The sequence below is a fragment of the Marmota marmota genome, unplaced genomic scaffold (assembly GCF_001458135.2).
Source record: "Marmota marmota marmota unplaced genomic scaffold, marMar, whole genome shotgun sequence".
Lineage (NCBI taxonomy): Eukaryota > Metazoa > Chordata > Mammalia > Rodentia > Sciuridae > Marmota > Marmota marmota.
The window spans coordinates 7,123,043-7,140,577 of record NW_026000205.1 but is presented as its reverse complement, the minus strand read 5'-3'; the positions used below and the strand labels follow the sequence as shown (position 1 = coordinate 7,140,577).

The 17,535-nt window shown below is 42.7% G+C and overlaps 1 protein-coding gene and 1 pseudogene across 2 annotated transcripts in view; one reads left to right on the top strand and one right to left on the bottom strand.

Annotated features, from left to right (window-relative positions):
* The window catches only part of LOC107151633, a 32,612-nt pseudogene extending 22,155 nt beyond the window's left edge, over nt 1-10,457 (top strand).
* Nucleotides 1-17,535, bottom strand: part of LOC107151434 (cytochrome P450 2B4-like) — an 84,578-nt gene that overhangs the window by 45,129 nt on the left and 21,914 nt on the right. Inside the window, exon 9 of one of the 2 annotated variants that reach the window (XM_015496821.2) lies at nt 15,806-16,380. The exons of the other annotated variant lie outside the window; for it this stretch is intronic. Within the exon in view, the coding sequence (XP_015352307.1) occupies nt 16,199-16,380 (182 nt within the window). The 3' untranslated portion in view covers nt 15,806-16,198. Of the gene's footprint in view, nt 1-15,805; nt 16,381-17,535 lie in introns of those variants that run through there. 2 annotated transcript variants of the gene reach the window in all.

Genomic DNA, 17,535 nt, shown 5'->3' with positions numbered 1-17,535 from the left:
GGGCGTGACCCATTGGGAACTGGACAGCCCACCTCCTGTCTTAATTGGCTAAGAACATTCTATAGAAGGCCTTTGAAGTTCCCCCAAATAAATAGAGCAAACACGGGCTCTCTCTCTCTTTCCAGCACCGAAGCTCAACCTTTAAGGTCAAAGAGCTGTCCTGCCCCCGCTCTTTAAAACTATTTTCTGTGTCCTGTGATTTTTCACTGGATTTCTCAGCCAGCCCACTTCACTCGGGGAACCCAGCTTCAATTGCCTGTGCAGGCTGCGGGTGAGAGCAACCCAGTTTGACATCAGCCTTTGTAGTCAAAGGACGAACTCCACCACCTGTTGCTCAGACTTGGGCAGCACAGCTCTCCCTGAACCTGCACTAGCACACGGAAATTCTAGACCAGCCCTGGGTTTAGGCAGAGATCTGTGTCCCAGCGAGACAGATTGTTTTTCTGCCTAAATCACCATCAGCCACAGTGTGGGTCTGCACTGCGTGCAGCTGAGATCCAGGAGTGATCCCACTTAATGTCAGACTGGTGGTCAAGGAACTGCCTCCATAAACACTACTCATTCCTGGGTCTTTGACCAATTTTGAGTTGACTTTTGTGCAGGGTGAGATAAAGATCTAATTTCATTCTTCTACGTAGGGGTAACCAGTTTCCCAGCACCATTTGTTTAAAAGGCTGTCTTTTCTCCAGTGAATGGGCACCTTTACCCAGGATCAGATGACTGTATCTGTGTGGATTTGTTTCTGTGTCTTCTATTCTGTACCACTGGTCTATGTATGTGTTTTTATATCTATACCTTGCAGTTTTTGTTACTGTAGCTCTGAAGTATAATTTGAAGTCAGTTTTTGTGATGCCTCCAGCATTGTTTTTTCAACTTAGAATTGCTTTGGCTGTTCTGGTCTTTTATTGCTTTGGGTAATATGGCCATTTTAATGATATCAATTCTGCCTATCCATGAACTTGAGAGGTCTTCCCATCTTCTGTGGTCTTCTTCAGTTCCTTTCCCCAGTGTTCTATAGTTTTCATTGAAGAGGTCTTTCACCTCCTTGGTTAGATTCATTCCTAGGTGTTTGCTTGTCCGTTTGTTTAGAGGCTATTGTGGATGAGATTGTTTTCCTGATTTCTTTCTCAGAGGATTCATTATTGGAGTATAGAAATGCTATTGATTTTTATATGTTGATCTTTCAACCTGCTACTTTGCTGCATTTGTTTATTAGCTTTAATAGTCTTTTGGTAGAGCCTTTGGATCTTATAAGTACAGGATCATATCACCTGCAAACAGTGATAATTTGGCCCAGTGTTTTCTAATAGACCACTCACTCCAGGAGACCTTGCTATTATTATGGCCAATTTCAATAGAAGTTCCTTCCATCCCCACCTCAAGTCCTACAATGACCACCTTGGTCACACAGAAATCCTGATTTTCATCAGTCCCACTCACCTGTGAAAGAGAGGTGACAGAAAAGGAGAGTAATGTTGGTATTCTCTTTAATCACAAAAAGAGTGGGGAAAGTGTCATTCTCTCACCAGGAAGTTAGAAAGCCACGTGCTGTGGTCTGGATATTGGTTTGGGTGGCCCCCTAAAGCCCATGTGTCTAAAGCTTGGTCTTCAAGATGATGAGACCTTGGGAGTTAGAACCATGTGGGAGGTCCTTAGGTCACTGGGGGCCTGCACTTGAAGGGGGTTGTGTAAAGGAGAAGACTTAGAAACAAAAAAGATAATGATAGAAGTAGAGCTAGGGAGACATAAAATATTAGTGAGGCAAAGAAGAAGGGAGTCACAAAGACAATCGGGCAGAGAAGAGAATGCACATGGTCTCAGATGACAAGAGAAAGTCAGACACAGACAGACACCTAAAGCACAGGAGACAGAGAGAGGGAGAGATGAAGAAAGAAAAACTTAGCTGCAAAGACCCAGTGAGGGATGGGATGGTCAAGAGACAGAGAAACCAACCATACCAGTGAAGATGGCACTAGCCAGGTCAGAGTCACCCAGGGGACAATGCAGGGGACACATGATGCCATATGCACAGCTGCTAGCTGTCCAGTCACTATTTTTTTCTGCTTTAATATTATTCTAATTTGTTACATATGACAGCAGAATGCATTACAATTCATATTACACATATAGAGCACAACTGTTCATATCTCTGGTTGTATACAAAGTATATTCACACCATTCGTGTCTTCATACATGTACTTAGGGTAATGATGACCATCACTTTCCACCATCTTTTCTACCCCCATAACCCCCTCCCTTCCCCTCCCACCCTTCTGCCCTATCTAGAGTTTATCAAATCCTCTTATGCTCCCCCTACTAACCCCAATATGAATCAGCCTCCTTATATCAGAGAGAACATTTGGCATTTGGTTTTTTTGGATTGGCTGACTTCACTTAGCATTATATTCTCCAACACCATCCGTTTACCTGCAAATGCCATGATTTTATTCTCTTTTAATGCTGAGTAATATTCCACAGTTTCTTTATCCATTCATCTACTGAAGGGCATCTAGGTTGGCTCCATAGTTTAGCTATTGTGAATTGTGCTACTATGAACATTGATGTGGCTGTGTCCCTGTAGTATGCTGTTTTAAGTCCTTTGGGTATAGACTGAGGAGTGGGATAGCTGGGTCAAATGTTGGTTTCATTCCCAGTTTTCCAAGGAATCTCCATACTGCTTTCCATATCGGCTACACCAATTTGCAGTCCCACCAGCAATGTAAGAGTGTGCCTTTTCCCCACATCCTTGCCAACACTTATTGTTGTTTGTATTCTTAGTACCTGCCATTCTGACTGAAGTGAGATAAAATCTTAGTTTTGTTTTGCATTTCTTTAATTGCTAGAGATATTGAACTTTTTTCATGTATTTGTTGATTGGTTGTATAACATCTTCTGAGAAGTATCTGTTAGTTCCTTAGCCCATTTATTGATTGGGTTATTTGGGTTGGTTTTTTGTTTTGTTTTGTTTTTATTTTGTTTTTTGCTGTTTGAATTTTTGAATTATTTATATACCCTAGAGATTAGTGCTCTATCTGATATGCAAGTGGTAAAACTTTGTTCCCAAAATGTAGGCTCTCTGTTCACCTCACTGATTGTTTCTTTTGCTGAGAAGAAGATTTTTAGTTTAAATTCATCCCATTTATTGATCCTTGGCTTTAATTCTTGCACTGTAGGAGTCTTATTAAGGAAGTCGGGGCCTAATCTGACATGATGGAGATTTGGACCTACTTTTTCTTCTATCAGACGCAGGGTCTCTGGTTTAATAACTAAGTCTTTGATACACTGTGAGATGAATTTTGTGCATGGTGAGAGATAGGGGTTTAATTTCATTTTATTGCATATGGATTTCCAGTTTTCCCAGCACCATTTGTTGAAGAAGCTATCTTTTCTTCAATGTATGTTTTTGGCACCTTTGTCTAATACAAGATAACTGTAATTATGTGGGTTGGTCTCTGTGTCCTGTATTCTGTACCATTGGTCTACCAGTCTGTTTTTGGTGCCAATCCTATGCTGTTTTTGATACTGTTTGTTGCTCTGTAGTATAAACTCTGGTTTAGTGATGCCACCTGCACCACTTTTCTTGCTAAGGATTGCTTTAGCTTATTTTTCCAGATGAATTTCATGACTGTTTTTTCTATTTCTATGAGGAATGTCATTGGGATTTTGATTGGAATTATATTAAGTCTGTATAGTGCTTTTGGAAGTATGGTCATTTTGACAATATTAATTCTGCCTATCCAAGAGCAAGGGAGATCTTTCCATCTTCTAAGGTCTTCTTTAATTTCTTTCCTTGGTGTTCTATAGTTTTTGTTGCAGAAGTCTTTCACCTCTTTTGTTAGGTTGATTCCCGTGGTGTTTTTGTTTGTTTGTTTGTTTTTTGTTGTTGTTGTTTGTTTGGGTTTTTTTTTTTTTTTGAGGCTATTGTAAATGTAGTTTTCCCTGTTTCCCTTTTAGAGGGTTTGTCCCTGATATACAGAAATGCCTTTGATTATGGGTGTTGATTTTGTATCCTGCTACATTACTGAATTCATTTACTAGTTCTAAAAGTTTTCTGATGGAACTTTTTGCTTCTAGGTATAGAATCATATTGTTGTTGGCAAATAGTGCTAATTTGAATTCTTCTTTTCCTATGTATCTCTTTAATTTCTTTCATCTGTCTAATTGCTCTGGCCAGTATTTCAAGAACTATTTAAATAGAAGTGGGCATCCCAGTCTTATTCCAGTTTTTAGAGGGAATGCTTTCAATTTTTCTACATTTAGAATGATGTTGGCCTGGGGCTTAGCTTTTATGATGTTGAGATATGTTTCTGTTATCCCTAGATTTTTTTAGTGTTTTGAACATAACTGGGTGCTGTATTTTCTCAAATGCTTTTTCTGCATATATTGAGTGATCATATGATTCTTATTTTAAGTCTATTGATGTGATGAATTACATTTATTGATTTTCATGTGTTGCGCCAACCTTGCATCCCTGGGATGAACTCCACTTGATCATGGTGCACTATCTTTTTGATATGTTTTTGTATTTGATTTGTCAGAATTTTATTAAGAATTTTTGCCTCTATGTTCATTAGAGATATTGGTCTGAATTTTCTTTCTTTGATGTGTCTTTGTCTGGTTTTGGAATCAGGGTAATATTAGCCTCATAGAATGAGTTTGGAAGTACTGCCTCTCTTTCTATTTCATGAAATAATTTGAAGAGTATAGGTATTAGTTCTTCTTTATAGGTCTTGTAGAACTCATCTGTGTATCCATTCAGTCCTGGGCTTTTCTTTGTTGGTAGTCTTCTGATGGTATCTTCTATTTCATTGCTTGAAATTGATCTTTTTAAATTGTGTATATCATCCTGATTCAATCTGGGCAAATCACATGACTCTAGAAATTTGTTGATGTCTTGGATATTTTCTATTTTATTGGAGTACACGTTTTCAAAATAATTTCTAATTATCTTCTGTATTTCCGTAGTGTCTGTCATGATATTTCCTTTTTCATCATGGACATTAGTAATTTGAATTTTCTCTTTCCTTCTCTTTGTTAGCATGGCTATGGGTTTGTTAATTTTATTTATTTTTTCAAAGAACCAACTTTTTGTTTTGTCAATTTTTTCAATTGTTTCAATTTCATTGAATTTCAGCTCTGATTTTAATTATTTCCTGTCTTCTAGTGCTTTTGGTGTTGATTTGTTCTTCTTTTTCTAGGGCTTTGAGATGTCATTTGTTGGTTGACTTTTCTTCTTTTAAGGAATGAACTCCATGCAATGAACTTTCTTCTTAGTACTGCCTTCATAGTGTCCCAGAGATTTCAATATGTTGTATCAGTGTTCTCATTCACCTCTAAGAATTTTTTAATCTCCTCCTTGGTGTCTTTTGCAATCCATTATACATTCAGTAGCATATTTTTAGTCTCCAGGTGATGGAGTAGTTTTTGTTATTTTATCATTGATTTCTAATTTCATTGCATTATGATTTGATAAAATGCAGGGTAGTATCTCTACTTTTTTGTTTTTGCTAAGAGTTTCTTTGTGGCATAATATATGATCTATTTTAGAGAAGTATCCGTGTGCTGCTGAGAAGAAACTGTATTCACTCATTGAAGGATGAAATATTCTATATATGTCAGTTAAGTCTAAGTTATTGATTGTATTATTGAGTTCTATAGTTTCTTTGTTCAGCTTTTGTTTGGAAGATCCATTCAGTAGTGAAACAGGTGTGTTAAAGTCACCCAAAATTATTGTGTTGTTGTCAATTTGACTTGAATTTGAGAAGAATTTGTTTGATAAATATAGATGCTCCATTGTTGGGGGTATATATATTTATAATTGTTAAGTCTTGTTGGTGTGTGGTTCCCTTGAGCAGTATGAAATGTCCATCTTTATCCCTTTTGATTAACTTTAGCTTGACGTCTACTTTATTTGATATGAGGATGGGAAGCCCTGCTTGCTTCCACAGTCCATGTGCAGGGTATAATTTTTCCCAACCTTTCATCTTCAGTCTGTGGATGTCTTTTCCTATGAGATGAGCTCTCTGGAGGCAGCATATTATTGGGTCTTTTTTTAATTCAGTCTGCTAGTCTGTCTTTTGATTGGTGAGTTTAGGCCATTAACATTCAAGGTCATTATTGAGACATCATTTGTATTCCCAACAATTTTTGTTTATTTTGTTATTTAAATTGACTTGATTTCTCCTTTGATTAATTTTTCCTTTAGTGTAACACCTCCCTCTGTTGATTTTCATTGTTGTTTTTCATTTCCTCTTCATGGAATATTTTGCCAAAGATGTTCTGTAGTGCAGGTTTTCTTGCTGTAAATTCTTTTTAGCTTTTGTTTATCATGGAAGGTTTATATTTCATCATCAATTTTAAACTTCATTTTTCTAGATACAAGATTCTTGGTTGGTATCCATTTTCTTTCAGATCTTGATATATGTAGTTCCAGGGTCTTTTAGCTTTCAGGGTCTAGGTTGAAAAGTCTGCACATAACCTAATTGGTTTCCCCCATAGGTAATCTGATTCCTTTCTCTCTTGGCTTTTACTATTCTTTCCTTATTCTGTATGTTAGCCATTTTCATTATAATGTGCCTTGGTGTGGATCTGTTGTGATTTTGTACATTTGGAATCCTGTAGGTTTCTTGAATTTGGTTTTCCAATTCATTCTTCATGTTTGAAAAATTTTTGATATTATTTTATTGAATAGATTCTTCATTCCTTTGGTTTGTAACTCTATGCCTTTCTCTATCCCAGTAACTCTTAAATTTGGCCTTTGTATGCTCTCCAATATTTCTTGAATGTTCTTCTCATGGTTTCTTACTCTATGGTCTATATTCTTTTCAAGATTATATACTTTGTCGTCATTGTCCGAGGTCTTCTCTTCCAAGTGGTCTAATCTGTTGGTGATGCTTTCATAATTTGGTTTATTATTTCTTTCATTTCAAGGATTTCTGTTTGGGTTTTTTTTAAAAAACCTCTATCTCCCTAATAAAGTAATATTTTGCTTCCTGTATTTGTTTATGTAACTCTTTGTCGAATGATCCTTTGCTGCCTGTATTTGCTGCCTTATATCATTCTTTAATTCATAGAACATTTTAATTATGTGCATCCTGAACTCCTTCCCTGTAATTTCATGTGTTGTGCTGGCCATGGATTCCAATAATGCGGTATCTTGATTTGTTTGGGGCAATTTCCTCCCTTTTCTTTTCATGTTGCTTGCGTGTCTTCCCTTTTAGCACTGTGGATCCGAGGCATAACTGTTTACCCTATAGGCTTATAGTGCCCCTGTAGGGATTCAGTACCTCTCCTTTGAGGGGAAGGACAATGTTAACAGATCCCAGTATAAACAACTTACAACCTAAAAAGAAATAGTTGCTATTAAGACACTTACAGTTTGGTCATAATATACCGAAATGGTGAATTCAATTATTATCTACAATACAATCAGTAGGTTTGTACAAGGGTTTACAGTTTCTGATGGTGGACAAAGAATTGGGATTGAGATATAGGATGATATCCTGAGGAGGTAGGAGGTGAGGATATAGAGTTATTATATCTTAGGAAGTGTGAAAGAGAAATCTAAAGAAGAAGGTTAGTAGCAAGAGAATAGAGATGAAGTAATTTGGGGTAGACAAGTAAGTGGGAAGACAGTAGAGTACATAAAACAAATGTACAAATATTAAGAAAATTAAAATGTTAAAATGTTACTTGAACTCTAATGTACTGATATGAATCAAAGTCTGAAACATTGATCTGCTCTTATCCATGGATGATATTCTAGTATTTGTTAGGTTTTATTACTTGGGGAAACTAAAACTTGGAGGAAAAAAAGAATATACAACACAACTGTTCTATACTATTCAGATGTCACAGTCCTCAAAACCCTAATTCATGCAAAGCAGTTGGTTTCACATATGTTGGGGATGTGAGAAGGAGAAGGGAAAAATATCTCAAAGGAAGAAACAAGGATTGTTTTGGTTGGAGATCAGTACCTTTCCTGCTTCCCTCTCATCCAATAGGTGGGGTCATCTGTTGTTAGCTGGTATCTCCGCCCTCAGGAGGGTGAATGTAACCTGGATGTCACTGTGACAGGTTAGCGGCTTCTGGGGAGAAGAGAGAGTTAGAAACTGAGTACCTGGCCTCCTGGAGTTCCAAATTGGGAGTTGCCCCCACTAAAGGTGGTGATGAAGGTGACCCAAGATGGAGGTGGCAATGGGGTGTCAGGTCGGGTCAGGGAGAGCCGGGTGATGGTGTTGAACATGGACAATGTGTTCAGAGATGGCTCTGTGGCTTCCAGTGTGTGCTGTCTGCTCTGTTCAGAGCCTGTGTGGCCAAAAGTTCTGTGTGGGTGCTGATGCGGATGGTCCTTCTCAGGCACCTGGTAGTCCTGTGTGGGCGAGTAGTTGGGAGACCTACTCTGTCACTGAGGCCTGCAGCCCTGCACAGTAGAGTGGCCATGATTCCTGGATGGGAGCAAGAATATCACTGGCAGAGAAGCAATATTCTCATTGCTTGAGTCCCAGGTCACAGAGCGACACAGAATGCCGCTTCCCTCTGTCCCGCCATCTTGGATCCCCCTGTCCAGTCACTGTTGCATCCACATCTTTTGCAGGCCAAATTCCTACCCCCAATCTGACTCATGGCCTCAGCTGGCGAGTTGGGGGTGGGGTGGCCTGTGTGCAGGGCTGGTGGCCTAAGTACCTGGGAGTCCAAGGACAGGAGTGTGTGTGAGCAGGTAAAGAGAGAGCACATGTGCCTATAGCCAGGACTTAGGGAGCTCCCAGGGCAGAGCTTCCTGGGCTGTGCAATAGTAAATAAACTTAAATAGTATTTTCCTCGAGGAAGGGGTACCATTTTCTAGTTCCTTTAGAAAGGCACCAGGTAATGTCCAAGTAAGTCACAGAAGGTTTGTGGAGGGTAAATCTAAAAAAGTTTGTGTTTGTGATTAAATTGGCTATAATTAGCACAGTCAGTTACAGTTACTTGAACTCTAAAGTACTGATATGAAGCAAAGTCTGAAACATTGATCTGCTCTTGTCTACAGATGATTTTCTAGTATTTGTTAGGTTTTATTACTTGGGGAAACTAAGTCTTAAAGGAATTAGGGTTTGTACCTCTTTCAAAGTCTTAAATGATTCCTTTGTAACTGGTTAAACAAGCAACTGTTATTTAAGCCTTGCCTAAGAGCTATGTAAAAGTTTAAAAAATGAAAGTTTATGTAAGTTTCCTGACAAGACAACCCATAAATGCTCTCTTTTATACATTGTATCTGATACAGAAGGGCCACACTGTCATTTAAAGATCTGTCTTGTATATGTTTGCTTTGAATAAGTCTATTTCTGACCATTAACACTGTTTCGTAACTGTATAAGAGATTTAAGGCTATGCTTTGACTTTGGTTCACCTATGCAGGCCTGTGATTATTGTTACTGTACACTCTGGATTCTAAATTGTATTTTAAAAGTTAAAAATGATAATAATAATAAAATAAGAAAATTTTTAAAAGAAAAAAATCAGGCACCATAGGCTCTCTCTGCTTCCTGGCTGTCCTGTCCTGAGCTGCTTTCCCCCACCATGCTCTTCATCATGATGTTCTGCCTCCCCTTGGCCCATAGCTATGGAGTCGGCTGACCATGGACGGAACCTCTGAGGCTGTCACATGTGCCAATTTCACAAATGGTGGAAACTCAGAACTTCTGAAGTCCAGAAGCTGCAAATCCACACTAAAGCACATGTGGACAGAAAGCAGTGAAGAGTTGTCTATTGGCCGACTCCTGTCACAGACTATTCATGGCAAAGAAAATTATGCAGATTTGGACCTATGACATGACCCCCCAGAACCTCCGTCTGAGCAAGACTCCTGGGACTGGCTGAGGAGATCCACAGATGTTCAAAAGCCTCAGCCCAGGCCTAAGAAAAGGCCCATTGTAAATAAGGAAAAGTTTAAGAAAATGGGGCGATTTTCATTCCAGCATCAAAAACAACAAAGATGAACCTGTTGACAACTGGGGAAATTGTAGATCATAACCATGGGGCATTTAGTGCTTATTTGGGGCATAATCCCACTAGTGGGGGATTGTAACTGTCAGGTCAGTGCCTCCTACAAAAATTGTGGGATTTGACGTGGCTCAATAAACTGTGATGGATGCCAAAGATCCCAAGTCACTTACCTGTCGTGTCAAATATGAAAGGATTGACAAGTCTCTAAGAACTCACTCTGCAGCAACAGCTCTTCAAACACCTGTTACCAGGAGCACACCCAAGGCCAAGAGCCCTGGCTCTGCTCCAAGCCCATCCAGGGGCCTGTATTTACATTCCCTTTTATAGTAGATTATAGGCAAGTACAGAAAGTGTCCCCACTCTAACTGTCATGTGGGCCCTACCCCCTGGATGAGGACGGGGAAAAGGGGTGGGGCTGAAGACTGAGAATTAAAGGTCACATGACAGGGCTGTTACCTCAAAGAAGGTCACAGCTGTGGCCGGGAATGTGTCTACCCGGCTGTTCTTGTCTGCGTCAAAGACACTCATGGAAGCAATCTGACGTCACCTCTGCCCAGTCAGCTTCATCTCTCGGTGTGGTTGTAACACTCCACGGGTTTTTTAAATTTATTTTTATTGGTTCTTTTTATTTTTATTTGTTCTAATACATAACATTAGTTTTCATGTTGACAAAATTATGAAAACATGGAATATAACTTGTTCTAATTCAGCCCCCAGTACTTCCCCTTTCCCTCCCCTTTATGTCCCCTCTAGAGGGAAAAGGGTTCTCTTCTCTCTACTCTACTGATCTTTTGCTATTAAAGTTTTTTTTATTTAGTGTCTTGTGGAAGCGCATGATGGTGAGATTCACTGTGTGTATGTATACAGGAAAGTCAGGTCAGATTCCTTCCACTGTCCTTCCCTTTCCACCCCTCCTCCCTTCCCTTCATTCCCCTTTGTCTACCCCACTGGTCATTCTTCTATTCTTTTTTTAATCTCCCCTTTATTTTGAATTAGCTTCCACATATCAGAGAAAACATTCAACCTGCAACCTTCAGGGACCTGTTCATTTTGCTTAGCATGATAGTCTCCAGTTCCATCCATTAACCAGCAAATGCCATAAAGTCATTCCTCTCTATGGCTGAGTAATACTCCATGGTCACCGCAGATTTTAAAGTCACACTTGAGGACACACTCTTAAGACACACAAACACACACTCATCTACCACTTATCAAGAGGACTTTCATTGGCTCATAATGATTCAAAATAATCTATCATCAAAAGGAGAAACTAAGCAGAAAATATTTTTAACACTCACTGCTCTGGAAATCTCTTTGAAAGTCTTCAGTTATACTAATTAATAATCCCCACTGAGGCATTCCTGAGCTTCAGGTAGCTAAACTGGTAAACACTACTGCATATGCTTATTAAAATGCAAAAAAAAAAAGTGTCTTTAGAGCTCTGTATTCTTTATTTTATGAACACAAAGGGTAGCCACTTTTTTTCCAGCATACAGTAGGCACATTCAAGGTGATACAAAATGACTCTTCCACTCCTCTCCCCGCTGTGGAGGGAGGCTGTTTTCAGTAAAGATGAGCAAACATTTGGCATCTACATGTGGGCAGACATTGGGATTACAGATTTCATTGCCAATCTTTGGATATTTGCAAAGTTGAGATGTACTAAGGTCACTTAAAACAAGTTACAATCCTTATCTAAGAAGGGAAAGGCCTGTCTTATCTTTACTACACATAGGGTAACAAATTCAATATCCTACTCTACATTTGTTTGAATTGTTTATATTGTACGTAGTTTAACCAAGTGTTATTTGAGCTGCTTATTAAAATTAAATTGTTCTTGTCTTTCTACTTGTTATTTGTTCAAAAAGGAATTCATTTAATCAATGTAGCTGTGAACTCCATTAAAAAGATCAGCAGTGTCAAAAGCATGTATTCAGCTCAAGTATTACTGAAAGCTATGTCAATATATTATTTATGGAAAAAACAAAATGTATATAAAAATAAAACAAAGTTGAGTTCAAAAAAAAAAGGCACCTCAGATGCTGGCAGGGGCCTTGTGGGACTGTTACTCAGAAGTCAGAAGCAGGGAGAGATTAAATAACCGCCTCCCCTTCCAGGATCAGAACTGTTGGGAGTTGCCCGGGCTCCAAAGACTAACTTCCCCATCCCCCAAGAAGAGCCGTCCAATGGTGAGCCCTGCTGGCTCACATAATCCTTACCCACCAATCAGATTAGCCCTGCTGGCTCACATGATCCTTACCCACCAATCAGATTAGTCCTGCTGGCTCACATGATCCTTACCCACCAATCAGACTAGCCCTGCTGGTTCACCTGATCCTTACACACCAATCAAAAAGGAACCCCTGCCAACTGTCAGACCACTCCCAGCTCTATAAATATGCAGAGCTGTTTCTCAATAAATGGGCATTTTCTCCGAAGGCAAGCCTTGATTGTTCTTTCAAGAACCACTGTGCCTTCCTGCTCCTGAGCTCAAGACAGGGAACTCCAGTTCCCATCCCAGATTCCTGGCCCATCCTGGAATCTTTGACCTCACGTGGATATAGAAGGAGCTGAGGATGGTGAATGTTTCCTTCAGTAACTCTGCAGATGTAGGAATTTGGGGTCCTGGTAACTAAAGTGTTCACCAAAGACAATGGCACAGATGAGGTTGTCCGTCATGGCGTGAAAGAGGAGGGTGGGGTCTGGATAGGTCCCTGGGGATAAGAGGGCCATGGTGGAGGTCTGCCTGTCCCTGCATTGCACTGCCCTCCTGCGTGACTCTGACCTGGCTGGGCCATCTTCACTTGCGTGGTTGGTTTCTGTCACTTGGCAGCCATCTTTCATGGGTCTTTCAGTTGAGCTCTCTCTCTTCACACCCCTCTGTCTCTAGTATTTCAGGGTCTGTCTTGGTCTCACTTTCTGTGTACATCTCTCTCTCTCCACCTCTGACCCTCTGTGAGGCTGTCCACTCTCTTTTCTGTGCCCATCAGTCCTTGATCCCCGTCCCCTACACCTCACTAACCCTCTGTTTCACCCCTGATTCTAGCTTTAGCTTTTTCATTTATAAATCTGTTCTTTGGATTTTCTCTTTCTAGATCTATCTTGGCCTCCCAGGCTTTTCTCTGTCTTTTTTTTGTTTTCTGTTTTATTTTGTTTTCTCTCTCCTCTCTCCCTGCCCTTCTCTTCCCTCCCTGACTCCTCTGTCTCCATGTTTCTCATTCCCTTTCCCTTCCCTGTGTCTCTGTCTCCCTCTCTCCCTGAATCGGTCTATAACTCCCTGTCCCTGTCTCTTATCAGTCATTTCTTCCTCCCTATGTCCCCATCTTGAGTCCCCACGGGGCTCATCCTGAGGTGTCCACAGCTCCTCCACCAAACTCTCAGCCTCCTCCTTGATTCACTCCTCAAAACTCCACTTCCCCTCCCCAAGTCCTTCATGGTGATCAGACAGAACCGCTGGAGGACTTGCCAAGGCTTTCCACTGGCAAAGCTCACTCCTGATTGTGGGGCACAGAGGGAGTATGGGAGGACTCGTACTCCCCCATGTCCCCCCAGTCCCCACCCTGACCCCCAACACCGGTTCCTAGAAGGTGGGGTCAGTGATGGCAATGAGCCCTCGGCTGGAGAAAGCCTCAGCTTGACCCACTAGAGCCTCATGCATGACCTCGTATCCACACAGGCTGAAGGCAGGATGGGGTCCCAGTGCCCTGTGAAGATGTTCCCATATTTCTCCCCCCAGCTGTGAGACAGGGTCCAGACCTCACTATCGAGCAGAAGAGAAGCGTCTTCCCCACTCACACCTGAATGACACCTTCCAGGGAATCGTGAGCCCGGCTGGCTGTAGCCTCATCAGGGAAGAGCCAACCCTTGAACTCCGTGCTTTGTCCAAACCTCACACGCGCCCTTCCCCAATCATCCTGTCTCAGCTTTCCCAAGGACCGTCCAATCTTTGAATTTCACGAATAGCACCACTCCCCACACCCAGCCTCTCCTCCCCCACTGCAGGACCAAACTCAAAGCCTCAAGTCTGATACCCCTCCAAGTGATCCTCCTCCCTGCTTTCTCCAGACGCTTCTCTACAGGGCATGCTGGGCCAGATCCCTGCTGAAAGAAGAGAATTCCCAAGCTGCTGTGAGACTTTCACCCCAAGTTGGACCTCCAGCCCCCTTGCTGCCTTGAGCTGCTCCTCCTCCTCCCAACCCCCTCCTCACCATCACTGTGGTTGTTGGAGGAGGGTGTGCCAGGACCCTACCGTGGCAGAGCTCCTAGCAACTCTTCAGGGAGCCCGAGGGAGGCAGGCACTGCACAAGCCACATGTTTAGTCCCAGAGCCAGCTTCCCATTGGCCACTAACTGCAGGGAGACAGCTCCTAGAATGTGTCACATGTCCCTCAAGGACATGCCAATGGGTGGGATGTGTCCAGGCTGGTTTCGAGTGGTTCCATTGCTAAGTGGCTCTCAGCCATTTTCGTCAGGGGATGGCATCCAGCATGAGAGGTGAAGAGACCTGGCAGGCAGAATGGGGGCCTCCCTGAGCCCTTTGGTGGCAGGAAGTTATTCTGGGTATTAAAAGACAGTGACCACAGAGGTGACATGGTCTGATGGCAGAGGTCTGGTTGGGCTTGGGGTGGGTGGAGGGTGGCTGATGTTGTCTTTTATCCACGCACATCCAGCAGGTATTCTGAAGGCCCGTCAGAGGCCACACACTGCTGGGGCGCTCCGAGGGCAGCAGTGAAGGAGACGGCAGGCTGTCCCTTCACAGAGCTGGCAGTCCCTCTGAAAAGGTGCCTGGGGACATGACCATCAGTAAGCCATGGGCAAAATGGTGGGGTCCCCTCCTGACGTGGGAGGTCAGGCTTTGGATGTTGGTTTGATTTCAGAAGATTTCAAATAAATGTCCGGGGATCCAAGGTGCCACCGTGGAATCGTGCTGTTCAGGACACGTGGGCTGAGGAGGCCCCTCCCTGGAGAGAAGCTGCAGGGACAGGCAGCCAGGAACAGCAGGGAAGGACCACAGGGGCAAGACTGCGTCCTCGGTGTGGGGGACCCCGAGGTGCTGTGTGAAGGAAAAGAACCCGACACACACGACCACACGTCAGACGATTCCTTTATGTGAGACGGCTGGACCAGGCAGGTCCATCAGACAGAAACGAGGTTGCCATTTGCAGGACCTGGGCCAGTGGGACTGAGGAGTGGCTGTTTAATAGGTGCAGGGGTTTGGGGAGGAGTGACGTGAACATCGGGAACGAGATGGTGGTACTTGTACAGCATTGGGAATGAACTAAATTCTACATTCCAAATGGTCAATTTTGTGTTGTGTTAATTTATCTCAATGTAAATATATACAGGTATACATATATATGTATGTATGTATATATGTACATGTATATGGAGGAAAGCTCTGTGGGGAGGTTTGGGTTCTAGAGCCAGAGTGCAGCCTGGCTCCTCCACCGGCTAACTCTGGAACCTCAGGTGAAGAGGATCTCGCCTGTCCTCGGTTACTGATCTGCAAAATGGGCATGGTCACCACACCCACCTCAGGGGGCTATTGGGGAAGGGACTTAAGAGAGGGCTGCCAGGTTTGAGGTTGGACAGCCAGTAATCCAAGTGGTGCAGGAGGATTGCAAGTTCAAAGCCAGCCTCAGCCACTTAGCGAGGCCCTGAGCAACTTAGTGCGACCCTGACTCTAGGGGGCTGGGTTAAATGTCCCCGAATTCAATCCCTGTTACCAAAACAAGAGAGAGAGGGGAGAAAGAGAGAGAGGTCATATGTGAAGCCCTTCAGCACAGATGATGGAACACAAGGAGTGGATAAATGGGACTGTATTTATCCTGAGCAAGGGAGAATTTATTCAGCACAAATTGTGTCCTGGGAGGCAAAACTGCAGAAGGACCTACTGCCAAGTTTCCTCTTTTGTCCCCAGTTACTATATATACACCTATAAAGGGGCTTGATTACCTTCAAGGTTGGTTCTGACTTTTTAAATTCTATGAATAGGGGAAAGGAGTACACCTGAGAGCCTGGGAAGAGCTACAGCATGATGGAAGGAAGTAGGACTACACAAAGGACCTTCCCATGTTGATGCAAACAAGGACAGGGAAGATGCAGATCCACAGCAGGTCTCTCAGACACAGGAAAATGTGGAGGCCATCACGGTCATTCTCTACAGGGGTAGAAAAAATGACCCTGGATCCTTTGGCCCTTTTCCCTCAGCCCATTCAGTGGGGCAGGAAGCGGATCTGGTATGTTGGGGGCACTCTGCCCACACCACTCTCCCGGGGAGTGAGGTCGATGTCCTGGGGAGCCACGGGGCTGGCCACAGAGAAGTTCTGGAGGATGGTGGTGAAGAAGAGGAACAGTTCGTTGCGAGCGATGCCTTCACCAAGACAGATGCGCTTCCCTGTGGGCACAGAGGATCACCATGTGGGCTCGGGGCCAGGGCACATGCTTTGCCTGCCATACCCCAAAGACCAGGCACCTGTGCACTGCTATGGATTTTCACAGCCTTGATCTTTAACCTGTTGGGTCTTCAAGTTGATTGTTATAGGAGAGAGTTTATAGCTATTGTTTGATTTTCAAAGGGTTCAGTGGCCTCATAGGAGATAAGGACCCACTTGTGTTTAGGTGTGTCAGTGTGTGTAGGTATGTGTGTGCATATTTCTGACTTGACATTTTTAACGTTCTTCATTTTCACAAGGAGAATAGTACTTATCAGGCACTGGCAGGATGACTAAAGACAAAGTTGGAATTTGTAGAAATTCCTAGACTAACACCTGGCTTGCATTAGGAATCCTATAAGTGTAGTTATTGCTGTTTGGATCTAAGAGCCAGTAAGCATGTGTGTGTGTGTGTATGTGTGTGTGTTTCTGGCACTGTGTTACGTCTGTCTCTGGGTTTTCTTCTAGTTTTAACCTGAAATCCACCAGCTCCAAGAATTCCCTCAAAAAAATTATTTATAAAGTTGTGATTGGGACCAATGCCCATGAGCAGGGTTTCTATGGCTTCCCTCAGATAGATACTCAGAGGGGTTTGAGTTTACAGACCACAGGCTTAGAGAAGAAGGAGGACAGAGACGGCCTGAAAAGTCAGGCAGGGACACAGAGCGCCTCCAGGTGCTTGAGTGCTTCCTCCTCTGCAAACTGACCGCCCTGGGAAGGCCCAGTGGAGGGCAGGATTCCAGGCATCCCCTGTGCTTTTCAAGCTGCTGCAAAGTTGTGCCTGTGGAGAAGCATCTGGCAAGGGGTCTGTGTTCTTTTGGCATTTCCAGATGTCAGGAGATGGGACCTTGGAAGTACCCAGGGCAGGTCTCTGGGAGGGTTTTTCTCCTGGAACTGGCTGGGGATCCAGATCTTTCCAATAGCCTAAGGCCTGTTATCTTCTCTCAGCACACCCTCCCCTTCTTTGGCTCCTTTATTCCAACACTCTATAGTTCACTTTGTTCTTTTTTCTGCTTGGGGCACTCTGCCTCTGTCTTGGTCTATACCTAAGAAGTTTTGTTTTGTTTTTTGTTTGTTTGTTTTATCCACTTTAAATTTTCTTCTTCATTCCTGTCTAT